Source organism: Oncorhynchus kisutch, linkage group LG13, assembly GCF_002021735.2.
Source record: "Oncorhynchus kisutch isolate 150728-3 linkage group LG13, Okis_V2, whole genome shotgun sequence".
Taxonomy (NCBI): domain Eukaryota; kingdom Metazoa; phylum Chordata; class Actinopteri; order Salmoniformes; family Salmonidae; genus Oncorhynchus; species Oncorhynchus kisutch.
The window spans coordinates 73,384,302-73,406,065 of NC_034186.2; the positions used below are offsets into that span (position 1 = coordinate 73,384,302).

The 21,764-nt window shown below is 45.0% G+C and overlaps 2 protein-coding genes and 1 pseudogene across 3 annotated transcripts; 2 read left to right on the plus strand and 1 right to left on the minus strand.

Annotated features, from left to right (window-relative positions):
* Positions 1–277: 277 nt before the first annotated feature.
* On the minus strand, positions 278–3,601 carry LOC109868240 (isochorismatase domain-containing protein 2-like; annotated as a pseudogene).
* Positions 3,602–3,736: 135 nt separating this feature from the next.
* Positions 3,737–6,981, plus strand: atg12 (ATG12 autophagy related 12 homolog (S. cerevisiae)). Of its 2 annotated transcripts, XM_031787267.1 has the most exons (5): positions 3,737–3,899; positions 4,799–4,935; positions 5,696–5,746; positions 5,949–6,011; positions 6,773–6,981. In XM_031787267.1, the coding sequence occupies exons 1-5, from the start codon at positions 3,797–3,799 to the stop codon at positions 6,830–6,832; spliced, it is 414 nt and encodes a 137-aa protein (XP_031643127.1). In that variant the 5' UTR covers positions 3,737–3,796; the 3' UTR covers positions 6,833–6,981. The 2 variants fall into 2 exon arrangements, with proteins under 2 accessions (XP_031643127.1, XP_020313272.1); XM_020457683.2 differs by lacking the exon at positions 5,696–5,746 and having other exon boundaries at positions 3,741–3,899.
* Positions 6,982–9,085: 2,104 nt separating this feature from the next.
* On the plus strand, positions 9,086–16,362 carry si:ch211-149k23.9 (germ cell-specific gene 1-like protein). Its single transcript, XM_031838108.1, has 7 exons — positions 9,086–10,582; positions 12,544–12,581; positions 13,241–13,451; positions 13,536–13,583; positions 14,738–14,890; positions 15,301–15,412; positions 15,518–16,362. The coding sequence occupies exons 1-7, from the start codon at positions 10,387–10,389 to the stop codon at positions 15,894–15,896; spliced, it is 1,137 nt and encodes a 378-aa protein (XP_031693968.1). The 5' UTR covers positions 9,086–10,386; the 3' UTR covers positions 15,897–16,362.
* Positions 16,363–21,764: the final 5,402 nt, after the last annotated feature.

Consider the following 21,764-nt stretch of genomic DNA (forward strand, 5'->3'; position numbering starts at 1 on the left):
ATTATTACCTTTTGTTATTATTGTTCTACTATTTCAACAACAAAAAATCTCTCTGCATTGTTGGGAAGGGCCCTTAAGAAAACATTTCACTATTAGTCTATACCTGTTATTTACCAAGCAAGTGACAAATAAAATGTGATTTGGAGTAGGAAAGATGTAAGCCTACCAGCATACACAGAGCAAAGCAAAACTCACAACAGTAATATGATGTCATCAAATGGCTCCTATATACGCTCCCTTCTCCATTTACCCCCCATTTCAAAGATGATCAACAATCAGCAGTCAGCATGGAAAACAGCAGCATGGGTTTATTTCCGTACTTGTGTTCACACAGTGTTTCAGATGATTTCACAGACAACAAGAAGGAGCTTGTCTTCTCTACAGAGAGCTGAAGAAGGCCAGCAGGGCTGTGTCAGGGGACGGCTGGACCAACAGCTTCTGGATCTATGGAAGGAAACACCATCACATGAACATTCCAGATTCAGCCACTGCTGGACACTATTTACAATACATAGGCTTATACAAGAGTAACGACTTGTGTAATAACCTATGTAATTACAATGTAACAGGCTGAGTGTAATCACAACACTAACAGATAAGACAATAGGCATTGTGTGTGTTCTGAAAGGTGGAGGTCACATGGTACAGTACCTCTCTAAAGTTGGGGTGTTGGGCATCTTGCACTAGCTGTAGTAGGACAGCCTCTGTGGTGGTCAGGAAGGCTCCACTCTGCCTCAACCGGGACAGGGCAAACAACCGGTCTGTCTGACTGGAGATGGAAATAGAGAAGGGAAAAGAATCTCTCAGCACCAGAAATGTTTAACCAGTAAAAATGTGAGCATCATATTATGTCATTGAAGAAAAACAGTATTGTCATATTGAAGAGAAATAGTAGGGAACACAGTAGTACCTTCTGGACGAGACGGCATCAGCCACGATATGGACCTCCATACCCTTCTCCAGCAGGTCAAAGGTTGTGCACTAATTAGTGGGAGAAGAACAGATAGATAAGCCCTATTTACAGTAAACTCAATTAATTATGAACTTGTTCCCAAGGGTCAGTCTGAACAAGGCTCCAGATTCAGGTAGGGTAGGGAAAACTGATCACAGATCTGAGCTTAGGGACCAATTCCAGTCATATCTGACCCTGTGGTCTCACCGCGATGCAGGCCTGTGTCCCTATCCCACAGAGGATGAATATCTTGGGATCTCCCAGGGCTTTGAGCTCCTTCTCCACTGGCTCTATCATCATGGTGAACTTGGTCTTGGCGTGGGCTGTCAGGTCCCAAGCCCCCAGCTCAGGCACCGTGGGACCCAGGCCTTTAGGGCTCTGTCACTATGGGGGGGATGCCCAGAACACGGGGTGCCTGGGGTGGGGGGGGTGAGACACCTTGAATTAGTATTGGCTGCTATGTGGGTGGCAACAGACTTTAACTTGTAATGAGCTGTTAATATGAGTGTGTGTGTGTGTGTGTGTGTGTGTGTGTGTGTGTGTGTGTGTGTGTGTGTGTGTGTGTGTGTGTGTGTGTGTGTGTGTGTGTGTGTGTGTGTGTGTGTGTGTGTGTGTGTGTGTGTGTGTGTGTGTGCGTGTTTTCGCCTGTAGCACTCTGGCTGCGTTGCTGACCATGTTGGGGAACTGGAAGATGTTGGGTCTGAACTTCTCCTGCATGTCACACAGTAAGAGTACTGAGCCCTTTGTTGACAGTCTGCCAATCCCTGCCACTGAGAGAGCAATATGTAGTGAGAAAATGGAGAGAATAGAAGAGTCTAGAAGAAGTACTACATCAAAAGGGTGCTCAATGGATCAGATTCAGAGGACTGTGACAGAAAACATTTGTGACAGCAAAATCATGTTCTCAACTCTCAACATTTATTTATTCAACTCAAGACACAGACGAGACAACAAGAGGATTCAATGCATGTAATTATTTCAATGTCATGCTGTATTTGTATGTATACAGTGGGCATGCTCATAGGGAATTCGTATGATGTCAACCTTGTACACATAACGTAAACTCACCCCATTCCGTACAAATGTGCGCAAAAGCAACATTCAAACGAGGCTACAAATTAAACTAATGGGACTGTAGCGACTGTGTTGACTTGACAAAATCGGCGGTGTGAACTAGGTTTCAATTCAAGCGTTGATCGACATGGTAATAGCTCTATAGTATTGGAGAAAAGTTTAAAAAAGGGACCCTCCGTTACATCTAGACGTGTCATGCCGCATAAAGCAACTATTTCTGTCTTACATCTCTCTCCACCAGGTGTCATCCTTTAAAAACAAGAACTGGACAGTGACGGGGTCTCTTTTTTTTACCCCCTTTTCTCCCCAATTGTTAGTAGTTACTATCTTGTATCATCGCTACAACTCCCGTACGGGCTTGGGAGAGACGAAGGTCGAAAGCCATGCGTCCTCCGAAACACAACCCAACCAAGCTGCACTTCTTAACACAGAGCGCATCCAACCTGGAAGCCAGCCGCACCAATGTGTGTCGGAGGAAACACCGTGCACCTGGTAACCTGGTTAGCGCGGCCAGCCCACCACAGGAGTCGCTGGAGCACAATGAGACAAGGATATCCCTACCGGCCAAACCCTCCCTAACCCGGACAACGCTAGGCCAATTGTGTGTCGCCCCATGGGCCTCATGGGCGTGAACCCGGAGTCTCTGGTGGCACAGCTAGCACAGCAGCACTGCGATGCAGTGCCCCAGAGCACTGCGCCACCCGGGAGGCCATACCTAGTCATTTTTTGCGTCTTCATTGAATGCGATCATCATTCTCAAAGCCGCTGTTTACACCGCCCTAAAAACCTGATTCAAATTTGACACAAACCTTCAAATAGGTATGTAATGACACATTATATAAACTCTTTATAGTGTTTTATTTACATAAGGTGATAAGTTGGACAGATCGGGTGAAAAAAAAAGCTATTTTTACACACAACATCTCTCCTTTTCACTATCACGCATTAGTTTCGCATCCCCACCCGCCATTTTTAAAAAGACCCTACGGGCTCATTGCCTGTTTGAATTATGCAGAAACGGGCAGCGTTTATGTCATATAATTGATTCTGTTGGAATGGGGAGAAATTGTGCTTTACAATGGTATTGACATTACAGTTGATCTGGAAGTATTATGTTTTGGGCGCTAAAATAAGGGCAATTGTACGGACCAAGGCGATGTACGAGTTTACGTTACGTTAGATATTGCAGATTTTGACTGTAATGTTTTCAATGAATGACAATTTTAAAGGAATGCATGTCCAGGAATGCCTATCAAAAGACAGTAAATAAGCATTAAATCGGTAAAGAAAAGGCAAAAGGATCAAACGTACTGTTGGTTGAACTTGAAGGTCCAACTTTCTACAGCTACCGGACAGTTGACACCCCCTCCTTATTAGCAAAATCTAGGAACATTTTAGATTTATGACAGAGTAAATGAGGTTACACATACAGTATACAGCCAACATTCAGCATATGAAATAAAATACCGAGACTGTCATAGAATTAGACATTGATTGCTAGATCAAGCTGTAAAATATATTGGCTAAACAAAGACAGCGATAATTGCATGCACAGCACACCTCAATAAGTCATGAATAGATGGAAAAACCACGAGATCAACTTTCTACTACGACCACTGTTCACAAATTACACTAAAACGCCCCAACATCAAATACACCAATCGAATGAGACGCATTGACATTGGTTTCGGCAAATAGCATGCAGCGTTTTCCCCATAACGAGTGCGCGTCAGAATCTAGTGCACACACTCATGATAAGGACTGTTGAGGATGTCTGACAACGCAGAGTCTCCTACAGAAACGCAAAAAGATGAGCCTTCAACCCCACAACAGCCTACGGAAGACTTGGGGACGGCAGACGAGAAGAAAAAAAGTAAATTATGAGCGACTGTTTGACTCACAGTTAAATTTACAGTAAGATATCGTGCTTTCTGTTTACAAGCAAACGTGACCCGGAAGAGGTCGATTGACCGTTGTCTCAGTCAATATAATTGAAACAATTTTGTAAACAGAAAATCGATGGTCAGGGATGTTCATACATTTTAAGTAGGGCGGGCGCTGGCTGAATGGTTCACGTTTAGCTTGCATTTCAAACTATGTTTACCTCATAATTTAACACATTATACAAAATGTTTTTTTTTTAGGGCTGAGACATTATTTTTTATTTCTTACTGCATCAAACATTGAACATGCCAAAATCAATGTTCAGATGTTATGGTCTGTGTCATGGCTATAATGATTTCACAGTCCAATATCTACCTATTTTTCCAGCTGACTATAACATAGCTGGAAACCTATGATAGTTTAGGTTGCAAAATTAGGTTATGTAGCTAATACATCGATCACTAGTCGCTTTAATAATGCCACTTTAATAATGTTTACATATCTTGCATCACTCATCTTAAATGTATATATTGTATTTTATACCATCTATTGCATCTTGCCTATGCCGCTCTGTCATTGCCCATCCATGTATTTATATGTATATATTCTTACTCCATTCTTTTACTTTACTTAGATTTGTGTCTATTAGGTCATTCTTGTGGAATTGTTAGATTACATGTTAGATATTGCTGCACTGTCAACTAGACGCACAAGCATTTCGCTACACTCGCAATAACATCTGCTAACCATGTGTATGTGACCAATAAAATTTGATTTGATAACACAGATCAGGGCATTAACTTTAATCTAGCAGTCTATTGTTATGCTATGCAAAATATACATGTATTCTGTCTCTCTCTCATTCTCCCTTCATCCTCCTCTCCCAAGTTGACGTGTTGTTGAAGGCAGTAGGAGACACCCCCATCATGAAGACAAAGAAATGGTCGGTAGAGAAAGGGAGGACCGTGCAATCACTCTCTCAATTCATCTCTCGATTCCTCAAGATGGAGGCCAATGAACAGCTGGTGAGTTATTGTGTGCGTGCTTCTCAATAGTTGTCTCTTGCCTCCTTCCCTTCAGCTAGAGGAAGTGGACAGGTGATACCGCTGGTATATGCACCAATGAGGCAAAGATATGTTTAGAACTAACCTAAGATGGTTCATCTGTGTCGTTTTACAGTGGGAGCAAGTAAAGCCTAGCACGATCCTATAGAGTATCACAGTATGAGTCATTATACACATAAAACCTAGCGGTCAAACAGGGAAATGGTTCCATTTGTTTTTCCACCATTCATTTTTCCCATAGGGGAGTTTAGAAACTCTTAAAATAAAGGCTGTGTTTTGTGTAGGCTTACTCTGGTGTGACGTTTTCATAACCGTGTAAACTTCTCTCAGACATGGTGACTTTTATCAATATATTCGCCTGTATTTACCCCCCAACAAATGAAATGCTAATTATCTGCTAATGTGGCTATTATAAAGAACTACAAATCCTGAATTGAGGCAAAAGTTAATCCAGAGATTCTTAACCATCTAATGTTAGCTAAATGTTAGTCTGATGCTAATTAGCATATTCAAATCTGAGGATAAATAGAGGTGAATATATTGATAAAAGTAACCTTGTCTGAGAGATATTGACATGGTTATTAAAGCGTCATGCCAGGGGAAGTCTACATGAAACGCAGCCCTTCATTTAAGTGTTTCTAAAAATCCCCTAAGAGAAATGAATGGTGGAAAAACGATTGGAACCAATTCCCTGTCTGACCGTTCTTAACGGATGCTTCAGCTTTCTAGCCCCTGTGACATGTCTGGACTACCCCTTCTGTCTGTGACTGAGGTATGAACTGGAGAAAGCATCCTGGCCCCTTGATATGCACCCACTGTGGCCTTTGATCTGGGACTATAGTGCGTCAGCTTGTTCAATGATTCTAAACACCCATTGCTCTCATCTCACACACACACACACACACACACAATTGGCTTTATTGGCAAGTGAAATAGATAATAAGCCATTTTTAAAAATCTCTCTCTCCACACAGTTCATTTACGTCAACCAGTCATTCTCTCCCTCGCCTGATCAGGAAGTAGGAGTCCTGTTTGAAGTGAGTACTTTTCATTTGAAATCATTTCTGGAGGCCTTGGGAAATGCAGTTTTTCTGTTATCTATTTGTCCTGTGGTAAGTTAGTTGACCACTGGAGGGAGGTCTAAGTGAGCAGTTCCCTGTGAGATGGAGCTGTTCTTATCTTCACAGTGACTACTGTTCCCTGGGGCCAGTACACTACTGTATGTGTTATGTCAATACAGGCCTGGATTATTCACCAAGGATGTATATAAACCCTGGATTGCTGATGCTATGTATTAGCCATTGAGAGGCTAGTAACACGGAAAATGTTTTTGTTTTATTTTTAGCTCATAATATAATTTTAAAAGTATGCATTAAGGTGTCTGTAATAGCATGCACATGACTGTGTGAGAAAATCTGTGAGGTAATTCTGAGAATTTGGTTACAAAATATCCTCTAACCCAAGGCTACCCCTTCAGTGTTTACAGATCAGAAGCAACTGTATAGATGTTTGGCAGAAGCTCCACTATTCTCATTGCAAGCCTGTATGACAGAGCCAGCATCACATATGACTTACTATCAAATTCTGTTCAGACCTGTTAACACTTGGGTAAAGGCTAAAGGTTTATCAGGCACAGTTCTCCTGATCTAAGGGTCAGGGTGGTAGTGTCCACTTGACCCCCTCTTGACCCATAGCCTTGACCGTCCCTATTAAATACCCGCTAAATACTTCAGCTGATGTTTTGTGCTCCCTTTCCTATTCTTCTAAAAGAGTAACTCTTACCCTCTGTGTTTTTCAGTGTTTTGGCAGCGATGGGAAGCTTGTTCTACATTACTGTAAATCTCAAGCCTGGGGTTAACAGTCTTTAGCCCTTTTCAGTTCAAATGCATACACACACAATATTGTTTATACTCCTTCCTTGCCTAAACCAATGTTGTCATTGCTAATTTCTTGTTTGTTTTGCTGTACATAACCCAATGTAAATAAATTGTGACTATATAAAGTAAACCCACTCTGTCCCCTGTGTTGTCTCCAGACAATTATAGACATTAATAGGAAAATGTCAGGATTTGGCTTTGCACAGGGGGCATAACCTGTCCAGCTAGGATACTTACACTAAATATAACCCCACACAGATTGAGACGAGTGCAACAATTCAAACACAAACACTGTAATGACATGACATGGGATGGTGCCAAGAGTGGGTGAAAGTTGAGTTGAGGTTAGTCAAGAAAGTATAGGGGGTACTAGGGAGGGAGGGAGACTGATATGGGAGAAAGTACAGTAACAGATGGACTTAGAGGGATTACATGGATTTGGGATGGGTCTGTGACACAAATTCCCAAGAAAGACAGAAAAAGGAGGAGTGTGGCGGGGGACTCACATTCGTCCTGGAGCATGAGAGAGAGGGGGAAAGAAGGATAAAGAGAGAGAGGAGCATCTGGCTGGAGAGGTAAGGGTCATACTGATCATTCTGACAAAGGGGCATTAGAGAGCGGAGTAGTGCAGAGTACTTGGGTTAAACCAGGGATGACAAAAATCTAAAATACCAAAAGATGTGTGCAAAGTTATTGCTTGGTCAACATGAATGTCTCAGCATATCGGAGAGGACCGAGGAAAAATACAAAAGAGGATAGGAAGGAAAGATTGTGATGGAGGAAAATAAAAGACTGCAGTAGAAAGATTGCATTGTAGTGATGGATGTTGTCTTGAAAAATAGACCTGTTTCTTCTGTAGTGAGGCAACGATGCAATTTAGATTTGGTGCCAAATTTCAGGCTAAGAATTAGTAGTTCTTAGAACTGAATAAGCTGTTAAGAGTTTGGCATGGAGAAAATAATGATGTACTTCCTCATGTGCTCTGTATAGTTGTTTATATATATTTTACTGTCCAGTCCTTCCTTTAAAAAATACAAAAATTGCAACTGAAATGACTGAAAGAGAATGTTGCTGCTGGTAACTGAGGATTATAGGGAAAATCACATTTTATTGGTCTCATACACATTTTTAGCAGATGTTATTGTGGGTGTAGCGAAATGCAGGTATAGTGAAATGGCACTGGGTTTTTAACGTACTGTAGGTCATTGTGTTTAGCATTTTTTATTGTTGATTCATTGCCCATTTGTTATGCCAATGGATTTCAGTTTATTGTTGATTCATTGCCCATTTGTTATGCCAATGGATTTCAGTTTATTGTTGATTCATTGCCCATTTGTTATGCCAATGGTTTTCAGTTTATTGTTGATTCATTGCCCATTTGTTATGCCAATGTATTTCAGTTTATTTATGATTCATTGCCCATTTGTTATGCCAATGTATTTCAGTTTATTGTTGATTCATTGCCCATTTGTTATGCCAATGGATTTCGGTTTATTGTTGATTGATTGCCCGTTTGTTATGCCAATGGATTTCAGTTTATTGTTGATTGATTGCCCGTTTGTTATGCCAATGGATTTCAGTTTATTGTTGATTGATTGCCCGTTTGTTATGCCAATGGCTTTCAGTTTATTGTTGATTGATTGCCCGTTTGTTATGCCAATGGCTTTCAGTTTATTGTTGATTCATTGCCCATTTGTTATGCCAATGGTTTTCAGTTTATTGTTGATTCATTGCCCATTTGTTATGCCAATGGATTTCAGTTTATTGCTGATTGATTGCCCGTTTGTTATGCCAATGGCTTTCAGTTTATTGTTGATTGATTGCCCGTTTGTTATGCCAATGGATTTCAGTTTATTGTTGATTCATTGCCCATTTGTTATGCCAATGGATTTCAGTTTATTGTTGATTCATTGCCCGTTTGTTATGCCAATGGATTTCAGTTTATTGTTGATTCATTGCCCATTTGTTATGCCAATGAATTTCAGTTTATTGACTGCTGCAGAATGTGTTGGGTATTAAACTTGAATATAATGGCCTATGTAAACAATACCTGCAAATCTGAAACGTTTTTCACCAGACATAGCTGCAGGAAGTAGTTTGGGGGTGCGGGTGTTTGCCTGCGTTACAGGCGTCTATATCAGTCCACTAATACAGAACTAGTAAAACTAGTACTATTTTATTCAACTTTTTTTTTATTCTGATTTTTCACGGGGTCCTGCAGCACACTCAGCACCCATACTTCCCACTGAGACTGACTTGAAGATTCTAGTGATATTACAGTGATCGGCAGTCATACTAACTGGTTCATCTGTCCTGTGTTAACATTGCAGGGATCGCAAACAGTGTGAGAGAGAGACCAGGAGAGAGAGCCAGAGTGGGTTTCACACTCTAACACACCTAACACAAACAGATTAGAGCAGATTAACATGGATTACCAGAAAAATGATTTAGATCAGAGGTTTAACTAATGATTTCATTAAAAAAAAGTAATCTGTACATTTTATTCCTTCCATCTTTTTCCTCCTCTACTTTAAGTCGTGAGGAGGATGCCGTGAGAGGTAGAGGCAGGCCAGAACCTCTTAATCAGGAAGTAGAAAGTTAATAACGGGGTGCAGGTCACAGAACGGTATGGATTACTAATACCTCCAGAACCATATGCAAACACACAGTGAACTCTTGGACTTGTACAACCTCACAGTAATGCTCAGTCACCCTGAGCATTACTGTGAGTAAGATATACTGTATCTGCCCTAAGATGTGATCATACGGAAAACACTTGTACGCCAAAGCAGAATGTATTCCAATAATCTCTCCATTTGATGATACGTTTTATGGCTGGATCTGATAGTATCTGTATCAACTCTGTATGATCAAAACTCACTGTAGGACTAGAGTGAAAAGTTAGGCGACAGAGATCTAGATAGCGTATACGATAGCTCTCTAAGGTTTATGATGAAAGGCGGCTAGGGACTAGGGATCTATTGACTCCCATTACTGTTGAATGGTTAGAGTGAAGAGCCCTAAGAATCTATAACAGCATAAACCTTCAGTCCTGGTTGGACAGACATGTCCTCCTACCATCCCTTTCTTTTCTCCTGGTGTGACCCCTCTCCTCTGTTCATTTGTCCCTTCTGTCCATCTCTTTTACCTTGACAGAATCTTATCCGACTCTCTTTCCCCTTCTCCCTCTATTCTTGCTTTCCCTTTGTCCCCATTTTCTAATCTTTTCTCTACATTGTTTTTATCTTCTCTTGTTTTTTTACTCTGTTCTTTCTTTTGAAACTCTCTCACTGATTTCAATCTATCACCAGAACTGTCATCATTTTCTTCATCATCCTCTACATCACCAACAACAACTTCATCCTCACATACTGCTTTTGATACTTATATCCCATCTTCCTCCGTTTGTCCATCTGTCTTTCTTCATCCTCTTCTTCTCCTTCCCCTGCCCTGAGTCTCTACACACTTCCTCTCCTCCCGCCCTATCCCTCCTTTTTGACCTTCTCTTACCCTCTCCCCTCCTCCCGGTGTGGCCATGTTGGAGAACATGTCTCGTCGGTCCCGCTCCCTGCTGTCCCTGACCCTGACCACTCTGGCTCTGGCCCTGTCCATCCTGGCTCTCTGCACCTCCTACTGGTGTGAAGGGACTCACAAGGTGGTCAAGCCTCTCTGCCTGTCTCCAGTCAAGATGAGGAACTGTGGGCAGAACAACAGTGAACCCTACACCACAGGTATGCCACCTACGTAACTGTCACCTGTGTAATTGTGATGTCATTTCCTGTGGCACTCTCAACACACCCAGTGTCACCCTAACTTATTGACCCACCCCTCACTGTGATCATATGTATATCCTGTTACTGTCATCACTAGTCAGCCCTACGGATCCTACCAGCCCTAAGCTATTATCTAAACATTTGGATGTACAAGGGAGTCTAAACTGCATTAATTTGGTTCAAGTACCCATCTAAGTGTTAGACAAGTAGAAGGACAGTGTTTCACATAAGAATTACACAACTGTAACACCATGGTGACATCTGCCAGCCATTTATAACATGCTGTCTTCTGACTGTGTGTGTGTGTGAGAGAGAGAAAGTGTCTTCTGTATGTGTGCATGCTTGTGTGTGTGTGTGTGTCTGGTGTTATTCTGCCTTGCTCTTCATGCCCACTTGGGTTGAAACCCCATCACAACCCTCATCCAAGTGCTCACAAATGGCCAAACACCCAAAAGATGCCCGTCTGATTTTTTTTTACTCCAAATCAACTGTTTTCAATGAAGTCAGTTGATCATCCCAGCAGTACGTTCTGGCCACTTATGTGGCCTCTTCCCCTATTCTCCAAAGGTTTATGATACTGTACATATTTCATCTAACCTTTCAAACCTGGCTCCACATCCCTCATTGAAAACAACTTTTCTCTGAGCTGTAATCTGCTGGGTGTGAGGAATGCAGATGAATCCTGGGGTTTTGTTCTGTCCTCTCTGCTCCCTGGTCTGTATAATCCAGTGAGATTGAGATTAACACTTTATAACTCCATACATTAATCCAGTTAGAGAGTTGTAGTGGTCAGTACGTACTGTAGCACCGCTAACCACAGCAGGAGGCTCACCTGATACACACGCTAACCACAGCAGGAGGCTCACCTGATACCCACGCTAACCACAGCAGAAGGCTCACCTGATACCCACGCTAACCACAGCAGGAGGCTCACCTGATACACACGTTAACCACAGCAGGAGGCTCACCTGATACCCACGCTAACCACAGCAGGAGGCTCACCTGATACACACGCTAACCACAGCAGGAGGCTCACCTGATACCCACGCTAACCACAGCAGGAGGCTCACCTGATACACACGCTAACCACAGCAGGAGGCTCACCTGACACACACTTAGTAACACAGGTGGTCGATCCTGTCTGAGTTATATTATAAATACCTTAGTGTTGTAGACACTGGGAAATAGATTTGGGAGTAAATCCATTTAGAGGGATTACATCCCATGTGAGTTTTACTACAGAGATAGGAGCGACAAGCTGACCCAGTGTCATTCACAAGAAATGGGATGCGATTTTAATCAATCCCTACTGGGCATTAACGTCAATTCAACGTCTATTTCATTTCATTGAAATAACGTGGAAACAATGTTGATTCAACCAGTGTGTGCCCAGTGGGTCACTTAGAAAGGATAAGAGAAAGAAGGGTTTTACTCAGAATGTTCAGGTATGTGTTGTGTGGAACAAATATGGCACAGGAAGTTAAGAGAGGTGAACAGAAAGATACAGTCCCACTGTCATCAGATGGATACCAAGATAATATTCTAGTGTCCCCCAGAGAGCCCAACTCAGAACCCATACAACAGAACCCTGTCCCCCCAGAGGAAGTATAATATTCTACTGTCCCCCAGAGAGCCCAACTCAGAACCCATACAACAGAACCCTGTCCCCCCAGAGGAAGTATAATATTCTACTGTCCCCCAGAGAGCCCAACTCAGAACCCATACAACAGAACCCTGTCCCCCCAGAGGAAGTATAATATTCTACTGTCCCCCAGAGAGCCCAACTCAGAACCCATACAACAGAACCCTGTCCCCCCAGAGGAAATATAATATTCTACTCTCCCCAGAGAGCCCAACTCAGAACCCATACAACAGAACCCTGTCCCCCCAGAGGAAATATAATATTCTACTCTCCCCAGAGAGCCCAACTCAGAACCCATACAACAGAACCCTGCCCCCCCAGAGGAAATATAATATTCTACTGTCCCCCAGAGAGCCCAACTCAGAACCCATACAACAGAACCCTGTCCCCCCAGAGGAAGTATAATATTCTACTGTCCCCCAGAGAGCCCAACTCAGAACCCATACAACAGAACCCTGTCCCCCCAGAGGAAGTATAATATTCTACTGTCCCCCAGAGAGCCCAACTCAGAACCCATACAACAGAACCCTGTCCCCCCAGAGGAAATATAATATTCTACTGTCCCCCAGAGAGCCCAACTCAGAACCCATACAACAGAACTCTGTCTCCTCAGAGGAAATATAATATTCTACTCTCCCCAGAGAGCCCAACTCAGAACCCATACAACAGAACCCTGTCCCCCCAGAGGAAATATAATATTCTACTCTCCCCAGAGAGCCCAACTCAGAACCCATACAACAGAACCCTGTCTCCCCAGAGGAAATATAATATTCTACTCTCCCCAGAGAGCCCAACTCAGAACCCTTACAACAGAACCCTGCCCCCCCAGAGGAAATATAATATTCTATCTCTCCAGAGAGCCCAACTCAGATCCCCAACAAAATAACACTGTCCCCCCCAGAGGAAATATAATATTCTACTCTCTCCAGAGAGCCCAACTCAGAACCCATACAACAGAACCCTGTCCCCCCCAGAGGAAATATAATATTCTACTCTCCCCAGAGAGCCCTACTCAGAACCCATACAACAGAACCCTGTCTCCCCAGAGGAGAGATGAACTGGCTAAGATCCGCCAGAGACAGTTGGACAATGCTGTCCACTACATCTGGGAGACAGGAGAGGACAAGTACACCTTCAGATACTTCCACACGGGCTTCTGGGAGAGCTGTGAGAAACACGTTGATGGTGAGAAAGGCTACAAGCACACTTTACTTTTCTCTCTCACAAAAAGTTGCAAACCGCTAATATTGTTCTAAATCTTTCCTCCAGGTGAGAAGTGTCGCAGCTTTATTGAGCTGACTCCTGGCGAAACACAAGGTGTGTTCTCTCTCTCTCTCTCTCTCTCTCTCTCTCTCTCTCTCTCTCTCTCTCTGTCTCTCTCTGTCTGTCTGCCTGTGGTGTCTAGTTTTGCATTATGTTATTTTGAGGGCCTCCCATTGATACAGTGTGTGTGTGTTTGGTTTTATTATCCTTGTGGGGACCAGAAGTGGGGAAGTTCGAACATGTGGGGACAAGGAAAAATACTATTTTAGGCTCAGGGGTTAGGTTTAGGGTTACAATTAGGGTTAGGGGGTTGAGGTTAGGGTTAGGGCTTAGGAATAATAGGATTTTGAATGGGAATAAATTCAAATCAAATCAAATCAAATTTATTTTATATAGCCCTTCGTACGTCAGCTGATATCTCAAAGTGCTGTACAGAAACCCAGCCTAAAACCCCAAACAGCAAGCAATGCAGGTGTAGAAGCACGGTGGCTAGGAAAAACTCCCTAGAAAGGCCAAAACCTAGGAAGAAACCTAGAGAGGAACCAGGCTATGTGGGGTGGCCAGTCCTCTTCTGGCTGTGCCGGGTGGAGATTATAACAGAACATGGCCAAGATGTTCAAATGTTCATAAATGACCAGCATGGTCGTATAATAATGAGGCAGAACAGTTGAAACTGGAGCAGCAGCACGGTCAGATGGACTGGGGACAGCTAGGAGTCATCGTGTCAGGTAGTCCTGGGGCATGGTCCTAGGGCTCAGGTCCTCCGAGAGAGAGAAAAAAAGAGAGAATTAGAGAGAGCATATTTGGGGTGGCCAGTCCTCTTCTGGCTGTGCCGGGTGGAGATTATAACAGAACATGGCCAAGATGTTCAAATGTTCATAAATTACCAGCATGTTCGAATAATAATAAGGCAGAACAGTTGAAACTGGAGCAGCAGCACGGCCAGGTGGACTGGGGACAGCAAGGAGTCATCATGTCAGGTAGTCCTGGGGCATGGTCCTAGGGCTCAGGTCCTCTGAGAGAGAGAAAGAAAGAGAGAAGGAGAGAATTAGAGAACGCACACTTAGATTCACACAGGACACCGAATAGGACAGGAGAAGTACTCCAGATATAACAAACTGACCCTAGCCCCCCGACACATAAACTACTACTTGCTTGGTCCCAACAAGGATAGTAAAACAGATGTGTGTGTGTCTGTGTGTCTCCAGGTGTGTTATGGCTATCGGTGATATCTGAGTTCACTTACATCGGTCTATTGGGAATGGGCTTTCTGTTGATGTGGTTGGAGTTGTTGTGTTCCCATAAGGAGATACACGCTCTCAAAATCAACGCCTATGCTGCCATCTGCACCGTACTGTCAGGTAATGCCTCTACTCCTTCACTCCCTCCCTCATCTCCCTCACCTCCCTCCCTCACCTCCCTCACCTCCCGCCCTCCCCTCCCCTCCCCTCCCCTCCCCTCCCCTCCCCTCCCCTCCCCTCCCCTCCCCTCCCCTCCCCTCCCCTCCCCTCCCCTCCCTCCCTCCCTCACTCCCTCCCTCACCTCCCCCCTCCCTCCCTCCCTCACCTCCCCCCCTCCCTCCCTCCCTCACCTCCCTCCCTCACCTCCCTCCCTCCCCTGTCTTTACTGTATGAAGCACTTCTCTTGTTCATATCCTTCCATCTCCAGACTTCACCTCTTTATCTCGGTCTGCCTCCCATCCTCTAGCCGAGATGTTCAGTTAAAGAATCAATGAAACAGTAAATCAATGCTTTTCTCTCTCCCCTTCCAGGTCTGATGGGGATGGTGGCCCACATGATGTACACCACAGTGTTCCAGATGACTGTCATCGTTGGCCCTAAAGACTGGAGGCCTCAGACCTGGGACTACGGCTGGTCATTCGCGTGGGTATTCATTCACACTCTTAGTAGTGAATAGTAGGGACACTTCTTTCATAGCCCTCTCTCTCTCTAATGACTCCTCCCTCTCTCTCTGTGGTCTCTCCTCAGCCTGGCGTGGATCTCCTTCAGCTGTTGTATGGGAGCTGCAGTCTTCACCCTCAACTCTTACACCAAGACCATCATCGAGCTGCGCCACAAACAGAGGCTCCGATTGGAGGAGACCCGCGCCGCCAGCCACGCCCCTCCATACGATGAGGTGGTCCCCGGGGGCGGGATCTACTCTGTCAGCGGCCTATTGCAGTGCCCAGACGGGATGATTGACGTGGCGTGGGCGCCTGACGGGACTGTGATGGGGGTGGGGAATGGGGATGTCCCAACTCTTGTGTTGCTAGGAGGATGTGGGCCAGAGGGCTGTGAGGACTGTGAAAGAGAGATGGATGAGATGGAGGAGGCCATGGAGAGGGAAAGAGCTGATTCGCCCTGTTAATAAGTGATGGGTGGGGCTAAAGAGAACAGAGGAGGACTATGGGTAATGTAGTCACTTTACAGGTACAGTATATGCACCTTGAGCTCTCAAGATGGAAAGACTGAGACAGAGAAAGACTGAGACAGAGAAAGACTGAGACAGAACTTGATGGACATGGGACACAGGAACTGTGTTGGCTGTAAGAGCTACAGTATCCCCTCTTTGACATTGAACAGAGATCACCTTGACATACATGGTTCGGGCTAACACTCCTCACATTGTCATTCATTAATACAATAGTGCCTAATGGTAAGGGATTGTTATACAGTATTGTTACACAGTATACAGTATGTATGTAAATGTATCCATGTTAGAAATAGTTTTACCTAAAGAATCCAATACTTTCTGAACTTTGTAAAACATGCTTTTCACTTCGTCTGAATGGGTCCCGTTCTGAATCTGTAAAATAAACAATCATCTCTGTGTCTATCTGAAGTGGAACTGATGTTATTCATGCAGTCTCAGCCCTCCTTACCCCTCCTCTCCTATAGGAGACATCTGTCTGTGGTATCTCTACTGTAGATCTCTCTGTATTTCTTATCTCTCTGTGGTAGCTCTACTGTAGATATCTCTGTATTTCTCCATCTCTCTGTGGCAACCTCTACTGCAGATATCTCTATTTCTTTATCTCTCTGTGTTACCTCTACTGTAGATATCTCTGTATTTCTCTATCTGTCTGTGGTACCTCTACTGTAGATCTCTCTGTATTTCTCTATCTCTCGATGGGTAGCTATGCTGTAGATCTCTCTGTATTTCTCTATCTGTCTGTGGTATCTCTACTGTAGACATCTCTGTATTTCTCTGTCTGTGGTACCTCTACTGTAGATCTCTCTGTATGTATCTGTCTGTGGTACCTCTACTGCAGATATCTCTGTATTTCTCTATCTGTCTGTGGTAGCTCTACTGTAGATATCTCTGTATTTCTCCATCTCTCTGTGGCAACCTCTACTGTAGATCTCTCTGTATTTCTCTATCTCTCGATGGGTAGCTATGCTGTAGATCTCTCTGCATTTCTCTATCTGTCTGTGGTATCTCTACTGTAGATCTCTCTGTATGTCTCTATCTCTCGATGGGTAGCTATGCTGTAGATCTCTCTGTATTTCTCTATATGTCTGCGGTATCTCTACTGTCGATATCTCTGTATTTCTCTATCTGTCTCTGGTAGCTCTACTGTAGATCTCTCTGTATTTCTCTGTCTGTGGTACCTCTACTGTAGATCTCTCTGTATTTCTCTATCTCTCTATGGGTAGCTACGCTATAGATCTCTCTGTATTTCTCTATCTGTCTGTGGTAGCTCTACTGTAGATATCTCTGTATTTATCTCTCTGTGGTACCTCTACTGTAGATTTCTCTGTATTTCTCTATCCCTCGATGGGTAGCTATGCTGCAGATCTCTCTGTATTTCTCTATCTGTCTGTGGTACCTCTACTGTAGATCTCTCTGTATTTATCTGTCCGTGGTACCTCTACTGCAGATATCTCTGTATTTCTCTATCTGTCTGTGGTAGCTCTACTGTAGATATCTCTGTATTTCTCTGTCTGTCTGTGCTACCTCTACTGTAGATATCGCTGTATTTCTCTATCTGTCTGTGCTACCTCTACTGTAGATTTCTCTGTATTTCTCTATCTGTGGTAACTTTACTGTAGACCTCTCTGTATTTCTCTGTCTGTGGTACCTCTACTGTAGATATCTCTGTATTTCTCTATCTGTCTGTGGTACCTCTACTGTAGATATCTCAGAGAAATACAGAGATATCTACAGTAGAGGTACCACAGAGAAATACTGTCACGCCTTGGTCTTAGTATTTTGTGTTTTCTTTAAATATTTGTTCAGGCCAGGGTGTGACATGGGTTTGTGTGTTGTGTTTCGTATTGGGGTTTGTAGTATTTGGGATCGCGGCTGATTAGGGGTGTTGTATAGGCTTGGCTGCCTGAGGCGGTTCTCAATCAGCAGTCAGGTGCTTCTCGTTGCCTCTGATTGGGAACCGTATTTAGGTAGCCTGAGTTCGCTTTGTCTTTCGTGGGTGATTGTTCCTGTCTCTGTGTTGTGTCACCAGATAGGCTGTAATTAGGTTTCACGTTCCGTTTGTTGTTTTTGTATTTATTAGTTATTTCATGTATCGTCACTTTATTTCATTAAAGATCATGAGTAACCACCACGCTGCATTTCGGTCCTCTCTTTCAACAAACGAAGAACGCCGTTACAGAATCACCCACCACATACGGACCGAGCGGCGTGGTTACAGGCAGCGACCGCAGGAAAAGCGAAAGGAGGACGTTATGGACAGCAATGGCATGGAGTATACGACGTGGGAAGAAATCGACAGGTGGGCGGCCGACCCAGAGAGAGTACAGGAGCCCGCATGGGATTCGCTGGAGCAGTGCGAAGAAGGCTATAGGCGAATGGAGTTGGAGAAACAGACACGGCGGCGCAGAGCGAAACCCGAGAGTCACCCCAAAAAATGTATTGGGGGGGGGCTCAGAGGGAGAGTGGCTGAGTCAGGAGATGGACCTGAGACAACTCTCCTTGTTTATCGTGAGGAGCCAAGGAGGAGACCAGAACCAGAGCCGGTGTTAGAGGTGAGCGAAGCAGAGTCTGTGAAGGAGTTAATGGGGAAAGTGGAGTGGAGAGTAATGAGGGAGTTGCTAGCTTGGTGCTATAGATACCATATTCGTCCGACGGATCGTGTCGGGGATTTGATGGCACCTGAGTTAGCGCTCCATACTCGTCCTGAGGTGCGTGTTAGTCGGCTGGTGAAGTTGGTGCCAGCCTCACGCACCAGGCCTCCTGTGTACATCCCTAGCCTTGCACATCCTGTGCCACCTCCACACTCCAGTCCTCCGGTAGCAGCTCCCCGCACCAGGCTTCCTGTGCGTGTCCTCGCTCCAGTATCACCAGTGCCCGCACCACGCATCAGGCCTACAGAGCCTTCCTTCCCTCCTGCGCTGTCGGAGTCTCCCGCCTGTTCAGCACAGCCAGAGCCTTCCTTCCCTCCTGCGCTGTCGGAGTCTCCCGCCTGTTTAGCGCAGCCAGAGCCTTCCTCCTCTCCTGCGCTGCCGGAGCCTCCTGCCTGTTTGAAGCAGCCTGAGCTGCCAGTCTGCAGGGTGCTGTCAGTCTGCAGGGTGCTGTCAGTCTGCAAGGAGCTGCCAGTCTGCAGGGAGCTGCCAGTCTGCAAAGAGCTGCCAGTCTGCAGGGTGCTGTCAGCCTGCATGGAGCAGTCAGAGCTGTCAGTCTGCATGAAGCAGTCAGAGCGGTCAGTCTGCATGAAGCAGCCAGAGATGTCAGTCTGCAAGGAGCTGTCAGTCTGCAAGGAGCTGTCAGTCTGCAAGGAGCTGTCAGTCTGTAAGGAGCTGCCAGTCTGCAGGGTGCTGTCAGTCTGCAAGGAGCTGCCAGTCTGCAAGGAGCTGTCAGTCTGCAGGGAGCTGTCATTCTGCAAGGAGCTGTCAGTCTGCAAGGAGCTGTCAGTCTGCAAGGAGCTGTCAGTCTGCAAGGAGCTGCCAGTCTGCAAGGAGCTGCCAGTCTGCAAGGAGCTGTCAGTCTGCAAGGAGCTGTCAGCCTGTATGGAGCAGTCAGAGCTGTCAGCCTGCATGAAGCAGCCAGAGCTGTCAGTCTGCAAGGAGCTGCCAGTCTGCAAGGAGCTGCCAGTCTGCAAGGAGCTGCCAGTCTGCAAGGAGCTGTCAGTCTGCATGGAGCAGTCAGCCTGCATGGAGCAGTCGGAGCTGCCAGTCTGCAAGGAGCTGCCAGTCTGCAAGGAGCTGCCAGTCTGCAAGGAGCTGTCAGTCTGCAAGGAGCTGTCAGCCTGCATGGAGCAGTCAGAGCTGTCAGTCTGCAGGGAGCTGTCAGTCTGCAGGGAGCTGTCAGTCTGCAAGGAGCTGCCAGTCTGCAGGGTGCTGTCAGCCTGCATGGAGCAGTCAGAGCTGTCAGTCTGCATGAAGCAGCCAGAGCTGCCAGTCTGCAAGGAGCTGTCAGCCTGCATGGAGCAGTCAGAGCTGTCAGTCTGCATAGAGCAGCTAGATCCGCCAGTCAGCCATGATCTTCTAGATCTGCCAGTCAACCAGATTCTTCCAGATCAGCCTGTCAACCAGAATCTTCCAGATCTGCTAGTCAACCAGAATCTTCCAGATCTGCTAGTCAACCAGAATCTTCCAGATCTGCTAGTCAACCAGAATCTTCCAGATCTGCTAGTCAACCTGAATCTTCCAGATCCGCCAGCCAGCCAGGATCTACCGGAGCCTACTACCTACCTGAGCTTCATCTCAGTTCTGGGCTTCCTCTCAGTACTGGGCTTCCTCTCAGTACTGGGCTTCCCCTCAGTTCCGGGCTGCCCCTCAGTTCCGGGCTGCCCCTCAGTCCCGAGCTGCCCCTCAGTCCCGAGCTGCCTCAGTCCCGAGCTGCCCCTCAGTCCCGAGCTGTCCCTCAGTCCCGAGATGCCCCTCAGTCACGAGCTGCTCCTCAGTTCTGTCTACAGTAGACGGAGATATCTACAGCAGAGGTACCACAGACAGATAGAGATATACAATCTGTCTGTGATACCTTTTACTGTAGATATCTCTGTATTTCTCTGTGGTACCTCTACTGTAGATATCTCTGTATTTCTCTATCTCTCTGTAGTAGCTCTACTGTAGACCTCGCTGTATTTCTCTATCTGTCTGTGGTACCTCTACTGTAGATATCTCTGTATTTCTCTGTGGTACCTCTACTGTAGATATCTCTGTATTTCTCTATCTCTCTGTAGTAGCTCTACTGTAGATCTCGCTGTATTTCTCTATCAGTGTAGATGAACGGGCAGAGACAAGTTAAAGAATAATATTTATGCCTTGAGACAATTGAGACATGGATTGTGTAAGTGTGCCATTCAGAGGGTGAACAGGCAAGACAAAAGATTTAAGTGCCTTTGAACGGGGGATGGTAGTAGGTGCCAGGTGCGCCGGTTTATATCAAGAACTGCTGGGGTTGGTCCACCACCCAAGGACAGCCAGCCAGCCAACTTGACACAACTGTGGGAAGCATTCGAGTCAACATCAGCCAGGATCAATGTGGAGCACTTTCGACACCTTGTCGACTCAATATTAGGGGCTGGCCACCACTATGTGTGTAAGACTCTGTAAATGAGCCATCAGTTCAATCAATTCACAAGCATAAGAGGACACAAAGCAGATTAAATTTTTTACGTTACCTTTATTTAACCAGGTAGGCCAGTGGTAAATAAGAACTTGTTCACAACTGCCACCTGGCCAAGATAAAGCAAAGCAGTTCGACACAAACAACAACACAGAGTTACACATAAACAAACATACATTCAATCACACAATAATTCCCTGCAGCTAGACAGAGACAAATAAGAGAGAGATGGAACGAGAGATAGAGACGGAAAGATTACAGAGAATTTGCTTCTCTCTGCTTTCCGATGTTGGACAGCAGATTATGACAGTAATCCCGAGTTGGACAGAGAGAAGAAGGGAACGACTGAGGAGGGAAGGGAGGAGTAAGGAGGGAGGAGGATGTGGGGGACAAGAAACGGCCTTGGAAATAAATATAGGAACACGGACACAACTGTGCACGCACAGGCACGCATAACACATTATAATACACACACATATTTTCATGTCGTCAGAAAATCCATCTGTAAATATGATCAAAAACGTAAGACCCTTGTCCTTTGTTTGTGAATCACATATTTGAATACATGAAGTCACTGTTTGGACAATAGGAACCATATAGAAACCTTACTATTCTTACAGAAAACAGACTATTTTTAGGTCACGGACTAATTTGTGGGACATCAAGGACACACACACACACACACAAAATGATTTGCAATACACAGAA